Below are 18,588 nucleotides of genomic sequence, written 5' to 3'. Positions count from 1 at the left end.
CACACACCACCCAAGGCTGCTGCTCAGCCAGGCAAGGTTTATTCAGAGTAGCTGTGCAGGGCAGAGCGAGCTGGCAGGGATACAGCCCTGCTTCCTCATGAGGCTTTCTAGGGGTTTCCCGAGCCCCCTCCCCCCAGGGAAATCATTCTCTTCCCTTCAACAGAGCACTCCCCGCAGCTACCAGGACTTGTAGGACTCTAGTAGCTGACCCTTAAGCTGGGTGGCGCAGAAGAAACACAACTGCAGCCAGCAGCATGGGCAGGGTGCTCTCTGCAGCCCCCTCTTTGAACCACACCAGCCCCAGATTTCCTGACCTGCAGCCTCCCGCAGGGCAGCAGCATGAGGGGAGGCGGGAGCTAGCGCAAGCCTGTCCCTCAGACTAGCGCTGGTTTTCAGTAGTGTCACGCTGCTCTCAATGTGAGAGATTCCTCGTGCTGCCTTGGTTCCGCTCTCACAGAAGGATGGCGGCTCTTCTTCCCAGGCCCAGGAAAGCCCTTTGCTCTGAGGAACAGGAGCAGAAGGGCAGATATCACCCCATCACACAGTGTCTAACAGCTGGGCAGGACGTGGGCAGGGTCCAGGGCTGCAGCCTTCCTGCCGCAGCCTCCATGGTGGTGCTGCCCCACGCACCCACCCGCTACAGGCGCAGGCGCTTGATATCCTCGCTGCGGAAGTCGATTCGGAGAGCCAGCACCTGCCGGACCTCGGCGGGAGTAAGGCGCCAGGTCAGCGGGCCTGAGTTGGGGCCCCAGTAATCCAGGATCTCGGTCACCTGTAGGAAGAGGAGAGCTGCAGGAGACAACTCAGCACTGACCACTCTCACAGGAGAGTTCAAACTCTGGCTATGGTCATGGTGATTTCTTGTCACTGACACCCTGCAGGCAAACGGCCGTCAGGCATGGGACAACTTTTCCAGCCTCTCCATACACCGTAGGTGTGACGATGCCTGGTTGAGCCCAGTAAATCCGTGTGGAGTCCGGCTAGGGCTCCCACAGTCCCCCAGTAAAAGCAGACCAAGCACAGCTCACCCTTTCCAGGTTGAGGATGGTGGCCATCTGGGAAAGACGGGCAAACTTGTCACGAATAGTCCAGGTGGTGACCGTGGTGAGATAGGCTATGAGAGACCTCAGCTCCTTGTCAAACTGCAGACCACCAAGCTGTGGGGACAGAGGGAGCTCTGTTAACTCTCCCAGCAGGCCCAGGGGTTGCATCAAACACACAAATAACAGAAGTTGGGGGGGGGCAGGGCAACGTCTCTGAGCAGGAGCGTTCCAGTTAGACCATTTACTGCAGGTTAAACTGGTTTATGTTTAGACCCACCTTAAAAGCCAGCCAGCCCCTTTATTGATGTAAGCTTTGCCCAGCCCCATCACAAAATACATCTCCCTGTGTGTGCCTCCTTCAGCGGGCCTCCGGTGGTGGCAGAGCTTCTTTAAAGAAACATCTGCCTCTGCTCTGCCCCATCCCTTTGCTGAGGGTTTCCTGGTGGAGGGTTTGCAGTCAAGGCAGGCTACAAGGTAGAGGACAGTGTTTTGCTTACCCTGCTGAAGGTGGATTTGAGCAGCACTTTCTCCAATTCAATGGCTATGAGACTGGTCATAAGACCAGTGAGGGTATCGTAAATCACTGGAGACAGTCCAGCCTGGAAGCAGAAACCCGTGTCATTCTTGTCAGGAACAACTGAGCAGAGGTGCACAAAAGCCAAGCCTATGAGAGCTTTCAAATAAAGACCCATCACTGGCAGGCTCAGCAAAGGGGGAGTGCCACAGCAGCAATCCAGGTGTGTGGGGCCTGCAAGCAGGCTTTGAGAACCACAGGAGAAGGGTTTGGGGCTCTAAGAACCCTGCAAGGCACTGGAGGACATCTCTGTCTGCTGTTCCCCTGAGCAGGGAAAGAGTTGGGAGATGCACGTAGAGGTCTGGCCAAAGACTGGCAGGCTGCCACATCTCTCCCTCTTTCTCACCTTGAACTCTGTCATCTGCTGTTCCAGATTGACAATGAACTGCTGGACCCAAGGATCATTAGCTTCATAGTCACTGAACTCCTCCTGACATGGAAATACGAAAAGGATAGTTTATGTGAACAGCAGCAAATGGCCCAGAGGACCAGAAGGGAAGTGCTTCCTGGAGCACTGCACCCCTTCTGTTTTCTCAAGTTTGTCTCTAGCTAAACACCCCTTTCCAGGCTCGGATGCAGAGCAAGTTCTGGGTATTTTACTGTTACTCTGTGCTGAGGAAACAGTGGACAACTGAGGGGAATGAGACAGTGTTTGCTCTGACTGTGCTGCTGAGCAGAGGATGGAGAGTGCAAAGTACAGCTGGAAGCAGAGAATGCTGAGCCTTACCTCCTCAATGTTGTGGGAGACAGAGAGGAATAGGTTGATCCAGGGCTTCACCTGGGGTTTGATGGCTGTGCTGTTCAACTCGTTGAGACCTTCCTGAGGGGGACAGGAAGAAGAGAGGAGAGCAACTGAGCACAGCTAATGTCCAACAGCACACAGCCTTTACAGCCAGGCTGTCTTGATGCTGCCTCCCATCCTCACTGCAAGCTGGGGAGACCAACCCCCAGACTTGTACAGGGAAGTGAACCCAGAAGTCCCAGATCCTATACTCTCCCAGTGCTGGAGGGCTCTGAGGACACCATAACAAGAAGAGGAAGGATGTTGGCCCAGAAGCTGCCATTCTGCTGACGTACAGCCTGGTCTGAAGGGCTCTGGCTTCTCCCACCCCTGCCCACGCAGCTACAGAGGTTTCCTGGCAGGAGAGAGGCATTCAGTTCACATCCCACCAGGGTAGGAAAGGACACAAACACCAGCCTTTCCACTCAGCACCAGCCAGGAGGACACTGATTGGACTCAGCTGATGCCTCCCACCTCCAGTGCAGCTTAGCTCAGTAGGAGAAGCTAAAAGGAGGATAAAAGCTGTAACCACAGTTAGTTCCCTGAATTAATCATAACCCCAGCACACGCCATCTCCCCCGAGCAGCAGGCTGTCAGCAAAGGCTGTTCTGTCCGCTCCAATGCTAGTGAGCTCTCTGAAAGCCCTCTCCTGCCAACCACCCCCATGTGGCTCAGCAAGATGTCAAGAAAGCTCACCCAGCATGAAACTATTCAGGTACCGATGCTGCCTGGCATTTGATGGAAGTTTTTAACTAAAAATGGCATTTCAGAGCTGGCCCTGCTGGCAATTGTCCTTTTCCAAGGCAAATTCAATGCGCCTGTGACTCAGGCAGCGCAGCAGCTTGCCGCTCAGCCTCTTGATTGCTTTACAGCCAGTTTTAAGACTGCACTAGAGCTAAACTGGAGTTTTACTCCTTACTGATTAAACTTTGGTTTCAATACTGACCACAAGCCTCAAGAGGATTTGCTGGCAATACCAGTGTGAAGACACTTGGCTGCAGTGAACTACAAAACCAAACAAAAAATAGCCTGGCCCCTCTGTGAAATACAAAGCTGATGGCAAACCTGGTTCAAAATACTCTGTTTTGCTTGATTTCTTTCCACGGGAGGTATGAGGTTCTTCCTGCTCTTCTCCCTGTCAGAGACCACTGGTGAAATTTTAGGGCAACAGGCCCCAGCATGCCATATGAGACAGCGGATTTAGCCAGAGAGCCTTCTGCCCCATGCCGGGTGTTCCATTTTGCCAGTATTTCCATTCGAGAAAGAAGGAGAAACCTGAGAGAAGAGCAGCTCTTCCTGTACATACAGCCCGTCCTCAGCATTACCTAGTGAGGCTCTGGACAACCTGACAATGTGCTGTGCCACAAGGGAAAATGGAAGAGATGGAAATGCTATTAATAATTTCTTCTCCTGAAAATGCTGAACCAACTACAAGCCTGTGCTGAGTGAAGACACATGGAGCAACATTCCTTCTGGCTCTGCAGCTGCTTCCAGTGCTTTTTATGCAGCCGCCAGCTGGCGAGGCTGTGCAAACCAGCTTGATCTGACTCTGCCTCAAAGCTGACCAACTGTCTCCCTCCTGCACCCCTACCCAGCACTCCTGCAGTCAGACGTGGCCCAGGCCTTGGGCTGAAATGATTCCTGCCTGAGCTCTCCTTGAAGACACTGGCCAGCCAGTGTTGGAGGTCAGCAGTAACTCAGCAAGACACTCACCTGCAGCAGGTCACGAAATTTGTTGGAGACAGCAGCCATGTCAGAGAGACAGCTGTCAATCTTGGCCTGTGCTTGCTCACCCCCGAAGCCTTGGCTGAGCAGTTTGCTGCAGTCACTCTGCAGGGAAGAGAACCACGAGCAAGTTGCAGATTAATAACCTGGGCAGTTTCTATCCCTTCACGCTGCTGAGCTCTGGCTGCCCACCAGCACGCTTGCAGGATAGGACAGGCACCAAACTCTGGCCCCTGCAAAGGCACAGGCTGCTGGCTCCAGCTGGGGAGAGGACAGCAAGGAAGGAAGCCAGGGGCTATCGAGCCCAGCACCAGAGAACACAACTTCTCAATGATGTTCATGTTGTTCCACTGGCTCCCGGCCTCTGCCAGGTTGGTCGAGCTGGAGAAACTGGTATTTCCAGTTGCTACTATCAGCCAGAGATTGCTCTGCCAGTTCAAATTGCTTTCCTAAGGCTGGAGGGCAAAGACCTCAGGAATTAGGGCACAGTAAGGTTCAGGTGGTTTACTCGACCCCCCCAAGGGAGAATATTATAAATCTGATTAAGGAAAAAACAGTAAAGAAACCAGACTGCACCTCCAAAGTCTTCTTCAGGGTCATAATGTTTTCGCTACAGACTTCCACATTGTTTAAGGTCACCTGGAAAAAAAAAAAAAACAACAAACAAAACACAGTACAGGCTGAAATGCAAATATTTAAGAGACAGAGGTGCTACTGTGTGATCAAAGCATCACAGATTCACAGAGCTGCATGCAGCTGAACTACAGTAACTGAGCATGTGTGCTGAACCTGCAACTAGTACAAAGTTTGAGAGTTTACTCCACTTCTTTTCCTCATCATTCTGTCCACAATGTTGCAGTGAAGCCCCACTTGTGAGTGACTGGTGGAAGACAACTTTCTGTGACAGTGTCATGAAGAACAACAGATCAAGAGCAGCTGGAGGTGATGCTTTACCCACTGTGTCCAGAGAAGCAGGGGAGGCAGAAAGGCATTCGTATTTAGGCAGGAGGAATCAGCACCCTCCTGCCAGATGAGTATCTGTTCTTCACTGAACAGACTGTTCTCTGCCTGCTGAAGCTGAACTAAATGTCAGTATAAGGCTGGGGTTTGTGCAGACAAGGAAATGAGGCAAGCTGACAGGTGAATGAGGAATTCCAGTGAGAGAACTGACATTTTAAGCACTTTGCTTCAAAAATGCAGTAACCTGTAACCAAGAATTTAATGAAATGGAAGAGTTCAGTCCCTCCTGTTCCTTTTGTTGCCTTCTCTCCTTGTACAGTGAAAGCTCCAAGGAGCCTCTTCAGCACCGAGTGTTCACAGAAACTTACATCGAGGGAAACAAGTCAGGGTGAGCCAGCCCCACTCCAACCGCCCTCCAGCACTCTGAGCCTCTGCCCACAGGTCTGCTCACACAGCAGGGCTGAGAGGAGAGAGTTGCTCTCCCAGTGAGGTTTTTTCCACAGTTCCAGGTCTATACAGAATCCCAACATGGGGAAGGATGTGTTATGCTGCAGAATACGGGAGCAACAGCCCTTCAAATGCTCTCCAAGGGGTCTCTAATGCCCACTGCCATGTTCTGGCCTGCTCAAGTGCACAGAGAGTTGCAGCGCTGCTGCTGGGAGAAGGCAACAGGCAGATCGTGCAGGCCAAGCAGAGCAGACAATCCTGCTCTAATGGTAACTCTCTGATCTGATAAGCAAGAATGAAGGAGCCCTGAACTTGGGCCAGGAAACTTTTTCATCTAGGGAAAGGTGTGGATGAGATGCTCTCCCACCACCTTTGTGCAGAGCATGTGGAGAATAGGATTGACAGACATCTCAACAGAGCACAGACTCTTCCCCAGCCCAGAGGGAATCAGCATCATAGCAGCCCAAGAGGCAGTTATAGGATCATACTTGCACAGGCCTGGTGTGGAAACCCTACAAATATGAGGCGAGGTAGAAGTATCTACCAGACATCCAAAGTCAGGGCACCCCTCAGGTTTTCAGGTTCTCTGAACATGCAATAGTTGCACCAATCCCGTTCCCAGGAGCTCTCCACTGTCCTTCCCCTCACCCCAACTCATCCTACACCAGAACAGCCACCAAACCCACCAGAAAGGACTGCTTGGCCTCGTCGGTGCTTTCAATGCCTTTGGTATCGAACTTGCCCTGCTGCAGGCTGCTGTGCATGATGTTCACAGCACTGGTCACTCCTCTCTGGAAGTCCTGGAAGGTTGTGGCAGGGAAGCCCTGCTTCAGCTTGTTGTACAAAACCTCCCTACGGGGCAAGCAAAACACATCAGGGCTTAGAGCAAATACTGCAAGCCACAGCAGAGTAGTTCTCTGTGACAGGGGACAGCACTCCGGCTGAGCTGTGACCTGAACAAGGTAGGTGGAACTTCACAGGGACAAAAGAGGGCTGGCAAATATCTCCTGACAGGACCTAAAGGACATGAGGCTGTAAGAAAAACACAACCACTCAGCTTCTGAGCTTTCCCAAAAATCCAGCCTGCAGCTCCCTGCTGTCTTCAGGCACAGTTCCCCACTCCCATGTTGGGATGAAAAACAGGAACTGGGTAGTTTCTGCAGGCTCACCCCAAGTTCAAGTTAAGCAATCTCACAGGCAACTCAGAGAACAGTTAGAGGTGACCATACACCATCAAGCTGGGTGGCACTCCAATGCTATGTGATGACTTGGTCTCATAGGGATTTTGGGCCTGAGGTTCCTTTTTCTGTTTGTCCTACAGGTGACCAGCACTACTGTGAGAAAATTATGCCCAGTTCCACCTTCCCACACCACACCTGATGCTGCTTCCTATGAGTATCTTCCACAGAGATGACAAACCAGAGGTTCAAAGGCGAGGAACACAAGGAAGGCTAACTGACAGCAAACACTGTTTGCAGAATGTGAGGTGGAGGCAAGTTACAATGAACCTGGTGTATTTTAATTACCTGAAGTCAGACTCCAGCTCGGTGGTGGAGTGGTTGATCATGGCACAGAGACAGTCTATGCTGGAGCTAGACAGAGCACGCCCAATGCACTTCTTCACGATATAAAACACATCATCCACCATGCTGGAGGTGAGCTGGCCCTTCTCATAGCTGTCCATGGCCACAGCCTGCAAAGAAAGCTGTCTTAGTGCCTTGAGCTCAGCGAGCAAAGGTGCCCTCTCAGAGCAGTGCTCTGAGACCAAACCACCAGCCTGCACGTGTGCAGGCTGGCACCACTCGTCCCAGTTTTCAGAAGCTCTGGCTGATTTGTCTCTGGAAGACACTCGGGTACGTTTGGAGTCAAAGTTCAGAAACAACCATTTGCTTTTCAAGGCCAAGGCAAACAAAAGACCTTCCCAGCAACTGCAGACCTGCCGCGTACTCATCTCGCTCCCTAGGGATGCTCAGCAGAGGACTGTGGAGCACACACAGGGCTCTCGGCCGCTAGCAGAGTGCAGGCTATTGAAGCAGTCTGAGCCCTACCTTGTTGACAGTCTCCCTCATGAAGTATTCCTCCATGGTGATGTAGTAGCCAATGAGCTCCTGCATGGTGCGGCTCAACAGACAGTTGTTGAGGAGCTTGTCCAGGTATTTTTGATGCTCTGCAGAACACAAAAGAGAACCATCAGTGGGGACCAAGTGTTAGAAAGCAGTTCCACCTAACCCCCTTGCTGCCAGTCTCATGGACACACATCTGAAAAGCCCAACCTGGAATAAATCACAGGCCTCAACTGTGGGGCTGAAATCGCCGAGCTGACTTTTGCAGGTGACAAAAGTGGTTTCCAGAGCTCCATGAAGTACTAAGACCCTGAGCCTGTTTTCTGTGTGCCTTCCACCTCTAGGATCTGTGCCTGCAGTGACCAAAGGGCCCTCCCTCTCTTTGGGGACCTTGTTTATTACGCTCTGCAGTCATTCCTAATGTTGGCTTCCCTGTTAAAGGGAACAGCCAGCGCTGAAAACAGGTCTGGGGGGGCCAGGCTACACAACCCTCTTTCACAGAGTGCTCCCAAAGTGTCTTTGCAGATCCTGTGTCACTCTGCTTTGCCACCGACTCAGATAAATCTGTGCTTCTGACTGCAAAGAGCAAAAAGCCCGCAAGTATTGGTATTCAAGGTGTTACCTTGCTTTACTTCCTCTGAGGCCATGGAGTCTCCCACCTCAAAATCAGATATTATTCGTCTCTTGATGAACCTCAAGTAGAGCTCACTGCGGGCGTTCATCAGAGTGACTTCTGTTAAAATAGGGTCAAGTTCCCTGGAAGGAACACAGTAAGAATCAAGGTAGTAAAACTACAAAAGGAGAGGCACTAATTTAACTCAGTTAAGTAAGTGTGTTTTCTGTTCTCTTACTGTGAGATCAATACCGCCCCTTTCCATCTGTGCTGTCGAGTGGCAAAGCTCAGCAGAATAACTGGTACGTGCAGAGGATGCACATACAATCAAAACATCCTGAAAAAGTCATTACAGAGAAGCTTCTTTTTTCCTCATGGATGTGAGAACAACCACATTAAAATCACAGAAGTACTGCAAGACTCTAAACAACCTGATATAACTTCAAAATTATCCCTGTTTTGAGTGGAAGGTTGGACTAGAGACCTTCAGCAGTCCTTTCCTACCTCAGTTTTGCTATGATTCTGTGAGCCCTATGTGGCCAGTGTTAGAAATGCCTGGTCCCTACCATCTCCATATATGTGCTTTTGTGCACAGATTTACATGTTTCTCTACAAATGATCAAGAATCTCTTTAAGCTCAACAGCTCAGGAAACATGAGACCACAAAAGCATGTGACAATGCAGAACACAGAAATCAGATCAGAGATGACTACAAAGAAAAGACAGTCATATCAGCAGCTTTTTCATCGGTGTGCACAAAAGAACTTTACAAATCCTGCTCAAAGCCTCACAACACACGAGTGAGACAAGGAACCATTACCTTTATTTTACAGATGAAAAAGCAAAAGCTCAGAAAACATGGAATGCATGCAGTTACTCAGAGCAAATAAGAAGTGGATCTCTATATTACCACTGAAATAATTAGTCATGCAGGCTCACAGAGAGACAGCTGGAGGAACATAAGTTTTCTTTCAAGGCATGTTTAGAAGTCACACGATGGCAGAAGGTCTGGGTGCACTTTCAAATGGCCTTACTTTAGAGCTATACAAATACTTAAGAAGAAAAGGAGCGAGATTTAAAGCACTTCATGAGCAAGAAACTGATGTTACAGAGTTGCGGCAACAGCCATACAGATTAAATAAAACTCAAAGATTTATTCCCGATTCTGTCACAAATTATCTGCCCAGGGAGCTGCTCCCTTTCGTGGACTCTAAGGACCATACACTGACGATCAAAAGGTAGTGGGCACAGGCAATTACAGTCTCAGTCCTTCACGTGCAGGAAAACTGCCAGCCCTCCAGTGATGTTTAGGGCCAAGGCTTAAAAGTAATGAGTAAGCAAAATAAACCATCACAGAAGTTGTCTTATAAAAGAGCAGCAAAGGGCATCTAACAATTGGATTTTATGCTTTAGTAGCCACAAAGCCTCCGGAAGACCAGGAGAGTTATCTAAATGCTAAATAGTGTTAATAACAGCTCAAGAGTGGAAGGTTAGAGAGCAAAAGGAGGTTCAGCTTGTACCTTGGTTCAATCTTCTCTGCAGAAGCACTTCTCATCATGCTATTCTGAACTTGCTGGAACTGCAATCACAAAAAAAGAGAGTCATCAAAGTCTTTGCTGATGACTTGGAGTTAACAGATGCTTCTCGTGCTGTAGCCTAAGGAGGTGCTTTTTGGGGGGGGTGGGGGGTGTTGGTGTTGGTGTTTGTTGACAGGAATGCTTTGCAGGAAGCGGTGCCAGAGCAGGGAACTGCATCAGCTCACCTCCTCCTCCAAGACAGAGCTCAGCCTGCCAGGAAGGGCACTGGGATGGGAACTGAAGCAGAGGCACCAAGGTGCGTGACCGTGAGACAGTTACAGCAGCCCTGCATCTAACAGACAGAGCAGGAACAAGACAGGGGGGAAGGGCGACCGAAAATGCCCTACAGAGCTGCAGAGCAAAGAATCCTGTGCCCAGGGTCCATTTAGCGTGCTCCCAATGAATCCTTCTCGGCAATAGAAGGCGTAGCTACAAGCTGGACCCCTTCAGCCATCAGCACAAATATGGAAGAAAGCAAGGTTTCTCTCAACACACAAGGTCGAACTTTGCCACCTCTATGGCAGTGGGAGCCCCATGGAGCTGGATGGAGGCTGCAGTTGGCTGCGTCAGGCAGCACTACACTCCTCTTACCTGCCTGTGATAGTCCCTCTCTTTGATGAACTTGTCCACCACTTTCTCCACCTGCCGGTCGCACTCCACCTGCAGGTGCTTGATGAGGGTGTACAGCCTCCCTGGCCCATAGTACGTCTCCACGATGGGCTGGTGGGTCTCCACAATGCGAGCAATCCCTGCAGGGAGAGGGGAAGTGCAAGAGAGAGACTCCAGCAGGAGCTCCCATCCAGTCTGGACCCAGAACAGAGCTACACAGGTCCACAGACAGGACCTAACAAGGGATCATTCACTCCCCAGATAAACAGTTTAAACTGCCCAGCCACCCTGTAGCGCTTCACTGAAGGCCTGTCATTACCATCCCTCATTCCATGGCATCTTCTCTCTGCATATGACACCTTCCATCCTCTCTGCTGTTTAGTGCAAGGCTATAATGCAAATCTCCTGGAGCAGAAGCCATCGCTCTTCCTAAAGAGAGCTCCTGCCATGTGATGTGTGTCAGCTGCCCTCCTACCCAGCAAGATGCAGGGTAGAAAGGTGTGAAGCTTCCACAGGAGAAAGCTGCACAAGCTAAACCTGGCAGGGGGCATAACTGCCATCCAAACCCAGTCTCAGCTTTCAGCACCTGACAGGTTGTAAGAGAAGAGTGGTGCTAGGAAAATCAGCCTAGGGAAAACTCTGCTCTTATCTGTCACATAGATGCCCAAGAGAGCAAGCATTAGTGAAGACAAGACCTCCTTGGAAAAGAAGCTCATCTCCAAGGAGGTATCTCTACAATATTGCTTCCTTCTCACAAACTCTGCTCCAACCAACACTCCCCCTCTTTGGACGCTACTGCCAAGAAAGCCTCGGCGGCTCTAAGGACCTTCAAAGGCACCAAGGGTGCCAGGCTGAGAGAGTGACTTGGCAGCGGTGCAGCCTGGAATTACAGCAGACTTAATAGAGAAGATGGTTAATCACCATGGGATCTCAATTCCTGTCTTTGGCGACATTCCCACAGAGCGTTCACATTCCCTTCTCTCCCTTCCTTCTCTGCTTTCAAGCTCCTGTGGTCCTCTGGAAGAGCCAGGCCTGGAGGCACCAACAGCTGCTCAGTCTTAAGGGATCTGATTGTTTGTCTGGAGAGCTGCATGTTTGAAGAAACCTTCAGGGAATACCCATTTGTTTTGAGGACTCAGAGAACAGGAAGAGCCCAATTCCTGGAGGAAGCTGACAAATCCTTTGCAAATCCACTTCGAGCCTGTGCAAGCTGTAGTAGGAAAGCTTACTTATTGTAATGCCCTCTCCTGGCTGGGAAAAAGTCTGTTAGTTGTATCCCTGTCCCTCTAGCATGACACTCCCACAGCTGAAAGGGGAAGGTGACATTTTTTGATCTCCTAGAGCTAAAATTAAAAGCATTTAAATTGATGGATAATCTCATCACAGACTATTTTCAATCCATCAGCAAAGAGACAACGAAGATTACCTTCAAAGAGCAGTGTTAGGGTGTCCGCAAAGATGACAGCAGCACGACGGTCACTCATGTCTGTCCCCATCACCAGTTGCAGGTTCTCTTCTGCTTTGTTGGCCACCTGCACGACAACAGGACCCCTCAGCTGGTAACATTCAAAGATATTCTTCATCCCATAAGGTGGTCCTCTGTCCCTTGCCCTGTAGAGCTTTTGCTGCCTTCCCACTGTAAGAGCTATTGCTGTTGTTCCTCCTTTGAACAGGGATCCTTTCCTCCCTTGTCAAAAACTCAAGGGTCAAGGAGAGGCCAAAACCTGCTCTTCTCTTTCCAGGCTCCCTTTATAAGCTTTAAGCAAGAACAAAGAGCAAGACAGAAGGAGAAGCCAGCCAGCCAGAGGGATCTGTATTCAGACACCAGAAAGCCCATCCCAGGACTCAAAACGCAGGGAGAAAGACAAACTAAAGCCAGTGCTGGTTTCTAAGATTAACACAAGCCAGAGCTAAGACCTCCTTCCACAAGCCAGAGCCAAGACTTACTTCCTCTGTTGACAGAGACTGGAATTTGCTTTTCCCTAGGAGACCAGACAGCCCACAGCATATTTCACAGAACCTATTACCTGCTTGCAGAGGTACTCCGAGAACTTGCTCAGCCCCTCTTCATGTAAGCCTAGCAGAGGAAAGATCTTGAAGAACCGTTCCACCTGAGGCAGGTCTCCCTGCTTCATAGCTGTGTCAAATTTCTCTGTAACAATTGTCTTCAGGCGCTGCTCTGCTTCCTGCAGGAGCTTCAGGTTGGCATCAATTATGCCCCCTGGTCAAAAGGACAGAAGAGAAAGGGAAAAGTGACAGCAAATTGTTAGCACTGTATCAAGGGATACTTTTTTTCCCAGGAGACCAACACTGTGCAGCCCTAGGGTGAGAAGGCAGAAGACACACTGGAATTCCCCTACAGGCAAAGAAAGGTAGGCAAGTGTGTGATCTACACACAGCTAATGTTGTGGTCTTGTCCAGAGGACGAAAACACATTAACCAGGACATTTCTTTTAGGGATCCTTCACTTCCAGTTGCTCTCCTTGGTAGCACACCGTAACACTGCAACAGTTCTCCCTGACAGAGCCTTCTCCCTCACTTCTTTTGTCCTGAACATTTTGTCCTTCACCTAGTTAGCGCCTGAAATACTATTAAAGATGTGTGCCAGGAACTCTTCTTTCAACTAATGACAATTCAAACCTAAGAACACTTCAAAAACGTTCATCTCTGTTACTTTATAACATATTAAGATTTTTGGCTAGCATTAGATCTTCTGCTTTGTCTACTGGGCTGAGGCTATCTGCCACGGGAAATCATGCAGCCTCTAGTTATCTACTAGAAAGGTGATTTATCAGCTTCTCCTCACAAACAGTACTTACCTTCCTTGCCCTGACGACTGAGCTCAATCACTGATTTGTCCAGAGACAGATAGCGATGGATATGAGCTGCTGCTTGTTCATAATCTTCATTTCGCAGGGCTGTTTGAACTCCATCCATGCAGAACTTCAGGTCGAGGATGTCATCAGCTCTCTGAATGGCCTGATAGAGTCGATTCTGCAAGAAAAGCAACTGGTAAGGCTTCCTGTTGCAGGCTGGACCAGAGAAAGGAATTATGATAAGACAGTGTGGAGGGAAAAAAGGAAGAAACAGATTGAAGTGATATGTCTCTACAGAATAAATAATCACATAAGCAGAAACCCCAAACTACTTAAAAAGCCGTAAGACCAATGGCTCTGAAAGGGAAACAGCATTTGTCAAAACTCAGAGGCCATACTCGAACAAACAGGCAGACACCAGAGATACAACCAGACATTATCTGTTCTGATTTCAGCAGATGTGCTGAGCACGGGCAGTTGATGTCTCTAGCCTATCTCTGTACAAAAAATATAACAGCCTAGATTCCTGACCACTCTTGGGGTGACAGTGACCATCTCCACTGTCCTCAGCACTGCAAGAGTTGGCAAAAGAGTGCTAATGAAGACTAACTTCATCTTATTCACCACAGTCTACCAGGAGCTGCACGGACAGAAGGGGATGCTGAAGAACCAGTCACTATATGGAATAACACATGCACTATTACTCTTGCACCCTACAGTATCCAGGAGGCCAGCAAGATAAGCACTACCACTAGATATTGCTAAAATAAAGAACAAAGCAGTTTCCAGTCCACCTGCCCACTAAAGAAAAGAGCACATTTCTCTGCTGTGCTGTGAGCACATAAGCAGACAGAATATGGCTTGGAGGGGACAAGTCCTAGACGCCCCCTCACTCCGGTTACCTTGGCCAGGTCAAGCTGGCGGACTTTACTGCTGACGTTCTCAGCCAGGTTACAGGTGAAGGTGATCATCCCCGCCAACTGCTGGGCATCTCCCTCGATGAGCTGCAAATTAGGGCTGGGAACACAAGTGAATTGAACATGAGATGTAAATATTAAGTAGCAGGATGGTCTGCAACAGCAGGATAGTTCTTGCTCCAAACCCAACTGTTCCTCTCAGCAACAGTATCTCTCGTTTCATGCCCCTCCTACATGAGCAAAGCATCAAAATCAAACTGACTGCTTTGGAAGAGACTGCACAAACAGACTAACAACTGTCTGGCTACCAGACAGGGTGTGAACAAGCCACTGAAGCTTTATGATACTCTGCACTTCTGAAGTGGAAGATGAAGTCTGTAAACTTGTGATCCAAGCTTCTACTAGACCTGAAGCCACTGAGGATGACTTTCCAGACTGCCTGCACAAACTTACCACGAAGAGCAGTAATGTTGGTCCGCGCCTGTAAACAGCCTGACACAACACATCCGACCCAAGCATGGATGCTGAAACCTGACAATCTTTGGGGTCTGACCTTTGAAAAACTGCTCAGCCTATGACAAAAAGGATCAGTCTGCGTGAGGGCACAGCAGCATTCTCTGTTAGTGCTGCTGAGAAGAACTGGGTGCCTGGGGATAAGGATCCAACTACCATAAACTGATTTAAAGTCTGACATATTCTGAGAATGAATGTGCTTCCCTCATATCGCTGAAAGGAATTTTCACATCATACAGTAAGCAGGGAGGTACTGAACAGGGTGCAGAAGCAGGAAGAAGGGGAGATGGTGGGGATCACTAACCCCATCCGATGAAGTGCAACCATCTTGTTCTCTATAGTGCTTTGCTGTTCCAGGAGGGCATCCAGCTCTTCCTGCACGACTTTCTGAAAGAAAAGGACGAAGGAAGTCCTGTGTGAATCCAGCTCTCCTCCAGGCCAGCAACTTATCAGACTCTACATCCAAGTCGAGGACATGCAGCTAGCAAGGCCTTAGCACTTCCAAGAGCTCATGTGACAAAAAAATTCCCTCCTAAACTCTCAGTTTAATCCTGTCATCTTTCATATTTTTGCCATTTGAAAGCATCAGTTCAAATGTCAAACCTCATTGCACAATTTTTTTTAGTCAGCTAAGTCACAAACTCCTCCCCTGGCCGAGGTTTCAGCGCAGGAGGACTCTGAATCTGCAGGGTGCTCACGATTCAGGGACACCAGTTCCACGGAGGCGACACCATCCACTACCAGGCACGAGGGATGGCTGGGCCCGTATTTAATAACTCCGCAAAGGATGCGGACGACTAGGGAAGCCGCGACAAACAGCAGGCTGAAGGGGGCTAGAGCAGCGGACACCTCCGGGGGGCTGCGTCCCGGACCACCCCAGCCCAGCCCCCCCCGCCGCAGCCGATCGCCGCCGGGGGCCCTGCGGCCTCACGGGCCCGCCCCCCACACACCTCCTCTTCACACAGCCGGCTGTAGGCGGCCTCCAGGTCCACCAGGTCAGTGAGCGACTGAATCCGCTCCATGGAGAGGGCAGAGACAGCCGAGCCACCGCCCTCTCCCCCCAGCGCCCTCGGGCCCGGAGCCGTGGCCGCCGCCATCTTGGAATGCAGCTGACGCGTTCGGTACGGCCGTGAGGCCCGTCGGGGTTGCCGAAAGAGGTGCCTGAACGTTTGCGGCCGCTCGGATCGGCCTGACAGCTCGGGAAGTTCACGCTCCCAAATTTTTCTACGTCAGAAAACTCCTGAGGATTTTTTGGAGAAGCTCTTGGTACGGGGAGCGGCCCCCATCGCCCCGTGATCATTCAGGCGCGACCTCGGGCAACGCCCCCCTCCACACGGCGCGCGCGCGCCGGGCCTCGCGGAAAGCCCCGGCGAAGAGGCGCGGGAGGGCAGTGCGCAGGCGCGGGGCCCATGGCGGAGCGGGCAGGCGGCGAGCCCGCCTAGGCAGGAGCAGCATCTGCCTCCATCCGCCGCCATCCGCACGGTAAGGGCGGCCCCGCCACGCCGCGCCCGCCCAGCGGCGGCCCCTCGGCGGGGGAGGCGCGGTGTGAGCCGCCATCTTGGCGGGGGGGAGCCGCCGCGGGCCCCTCGGGCCTGGCCTGTGGGGGGCGGCCGGGCCGCGCCTTGGTCCGTGCTCCGTTCCCGCGGCGCTGCGCCCCGCGGGGCCTGGGGAGCGCGCCCGCCTTGCGGGGAGGTGCTGTGCTGCGGGCCCTGGCAGGGCTTCGGCAAGGCTCGGGGCGGCTGAGGGCCGGTTCCCCTGCCCTGCGGCCTGCAGCAGCCGGCGGAACGACTGCGGCGCCCTGGGCGCAGCTGGGCTTCCCTCCCGCGTTAGCCCCGGGGAAAGGAGCCGACTCGGGCGCTCGGTCCTGGCAGTTGCGGGTAGTTTGGCTCGTGTTAAATGGAGCGGCGAGAGCAGTGATGTGTAACGGCCTCGGGTGCCGCTAGAGGGGTTCGGTAACTGCCGTGTCTGAACAGCTCGAACCCTAAGCGAAGTTGTGAGCCGCAAGTCCTGGTCAGTCATGCGGCAGTAAGGGCTCGGCTGGCGCTCGGCAGCCGGGGTATCCCTGGGAGAGCCTTTTGCCTCAGTGAACACCAAATAACGAGCTGCGTGGCAGTCAAGTGATACGTGCAGACAAACGAGAGGGCAGAAGTTCTTTTCCCGTGCTGTATGGAAGGCAGGCTCTGGTTTTGCGGAGTGTATATTTTTGTTGTGCTTGTTGCAGACTCGGTGGAACTGTGATAAGGTGAAGCGAACCCGTTGCCGACATGTTTCTCTACAACCTGACGTTGCAGCGTGCCACCGGCATTAGCTATGCTATCCATGGCAATTTCTCAGGTAATTTTCTTCTTCCTTCACGCATCTTGGCTTAAGCTTTTTTGGGTAGTAGAGGAAAAAAGTTTGTTTTCTATTTGGTTTGGTTGTTGAAGCTAGTGTGCTTCGGTACAGCTTTTTTGTTTTTGATGTTATATTGTCATTTGCTCTTGAGCATGTTACTGGAGCTATTGAAAGATCAAGAGAAGTTTGGCTCGATTATCCACCGGTTTAATTTAGGATTTTGTCAGTTGTCCTAGTCTGTTAAAAGATGCTCAAACAATCGTGGTACCTAGTGTGATGAATTAGTTGCTTTGAATTTTTCCATAATAACCATAATGTTTGGCATTTAGTAGTCATGAAGTTTTATCTCCCTTTTTTATAGTGCTTTTTGAAGTTGTGTGTTCTGCTGTGGTGTTGATAACTCTTCATGTTTTGGGTTCTTTAGGAACCAAACAACAAGAAATTGTTGTTTCCCGGGGCAAGATCCTGGAGTTGCTCCGCCCTGATCCCAACACCGGGAAGGTTCACACCCTGCTGACGGTGGAAGTGTTTGGGGTCATTCGCTCCCTCATGGCCTTTAGGCTGACAGGTGGGACCAAAGACTATATCGTCGTGGGCAGCGATTCGGGACGCATTGTTATTCTGGAGTACCAGCCCTCAAAGAATGTGTTTGAGAAGATACATCAGGAAACCTTTGGCAAGAGTGGATGTCGCAGAATCGTTCCCGGCCAGTACCTGGCTGTAGACCCAAAGGGCCGTGCCGTCATGATCAGTAAGGCAGTCGTGTTTTCTCATTTGTTTTTTCTCATGTCTTACGGATATTATTTTGGCACAAATTTATGCCGGGTATAATTGGGAATGTTTCTCAGGAGTTTGTTAGGCTGTGAGACATGTCAGGGGAGAATGCAGGTACTCAAAATAGTTCCTTGACGCTGATGGAATTGCACAAACTAATTCTAATGCTGGGCCAAAACAATCTGGAAAGACGCCAGCTTGCTTAGCGGTGCGCAGAGCCCTGAAGTGTGATGTCTGGGAGAGAAGTTGGGATTGCAGGTGTCGGTGCCACAGCGTAGTCAGTCAGCTCCCATAGCTGAAGTGATGTTACGAATTTACATCTCTTCTCTGAGATACATCGTGGAGACAGCTAGATGTGTTGCTGATTAGGCTTCGGGGGTAGAAAGACACTTGGGTGATTTTTTTATTTTTAATCAGGTTTACCATGAGGTGTCTTAGTTACTTGTACATGAGCTCTCCCAGTTTGCTGAAGTCAGCTTTGTCTGGTGCTGCTTTCCTGCAAGTCGAGAGCAGGGACTTGCAATGATAGGTAGTTTAATAGTGCCTCTTTACATCAGGAATAACAATAAATATTATTGTTTCCTTTCTAACAAGTTGTCCTTATGAGTGAGAAGGTGGCACAGTCATGGTTGTGCCATTCACGTTGATAGTTAAGGGTGATACATGTTTGTTATGTTGCGGGTGCTGTGCATCAGGCAAGAATACTTTTTTTTTTTTAGTTAAAATATTTCTGAGGAAAGGTCTTCTTGCTGAATGGTTTTAAATGGTGGAATATCTGGCTGCTTTTTTCACTTCGTCACTTCAGTCTATCATCTCTTGTGCGGTGGAATGAGTGAATAGAT

The 18,588-nt window shown here is 50.4% G+C and overlaps 2 protein-coding genes across 5 annotated transcripts in view; one reads left to right on the top strand and one right to left on the bottom strand.

Annotated features, from left to right (window-relative positions):
* Positions 1-28: 28 nt before the first annotated feature.
* COG4 (component of oligomeric golgi complex 4) lies at positions 29-15,741 on the bottom strand. Of its 4 annotated transcripts, XM_074913373.1 has the most exons (20): positions 15,589-15,741; positions 14,943-15,025; positions 14,111-14,225; positions 13,212-13,386; positions 12,420-12,613; positions 11,819-11,924; positions 10,375-10,532; positions 9,727-9,785; positions 8,216-8,349; positions 7,579-7,697; positions 7,057-7,223; positions 6,217-6,382; positions 4,700-4,762; positions 4,112-4,228; positions 2,345-2,437; positions 1,964-2,047; positions 1,541-1,642; positions 1,029-1,157; positions 635-772; positions 29-501 (listed from the first exon to the last, which is right to left on the bottom strand). In XM_074913373.1, exons 1-19 carry the CDS (start codon positions 15,733-15,735, stop codon positions 638-640), a joined length of 2,346 nt encoding a protein of 781 aa, XP_074769474.1. In that variant the 5' UTR covers positions 15,736-15,741; the 3' UTR covers positions 29-501; positions 635-637. The 4 variants fall into 4 exon arrangements, 3 of the variants coding, with proteins under 3 accessions (XP_074769474.1, XP_074769473.1, XP_074769475.1); XM_074913372.1 differs by having other exon boundaries at positions 29-772; XM_074913374.1 differs by lacking the exon at positions 4,700-4,762 and having other exon boundaries at positions 29-772.
* A 265-nt stretch (positions 15,742-16,006) lies between these two features.
* Positions 16,007-18,588, top strand: part of SF3B3 (splicing factor 3b subunit 3) — a 29,920-nt gene continuing 27,338 nt past the window's right edge. Inside the window, exons 1-3 of the mRNA XM_074913173.1 lie at positions 16,007-16,120; positions 16,860-16,972; positions 17,397-17,723. Coding sequence (XP_074769274.1) covers positions 16,903-16,972; positions 17,397-17,723 — 397 coding nt within the window. The 5' untranslated portion in view covers positions 16,007-16,120; positions 16,860-16,902. The remainder of the gene's footprint in view (positions 16,121-16,859; positions 16,973-17,396; positions 17,724-18,588) is intronic.

Source organism: Athene noctua, chromosome 9, assembly GCF_965140245.1.
Source record: "Athene noctua chromosome 9, bAthNoc1.hap1.1, whole genome shotgun sequence".
NCBI classification, from domain to species: domain Eukaryota; kingdom Metazoa; phylum Chordata; class Aves; order Strigiformes; family Strigidae; genus Athene; species Athene noctua.
The sequence above is the reverse complement of the archived record's forward strand: the minus strand, read 5'-3'. Positions and strand labels throughout refer to the sequence as shown.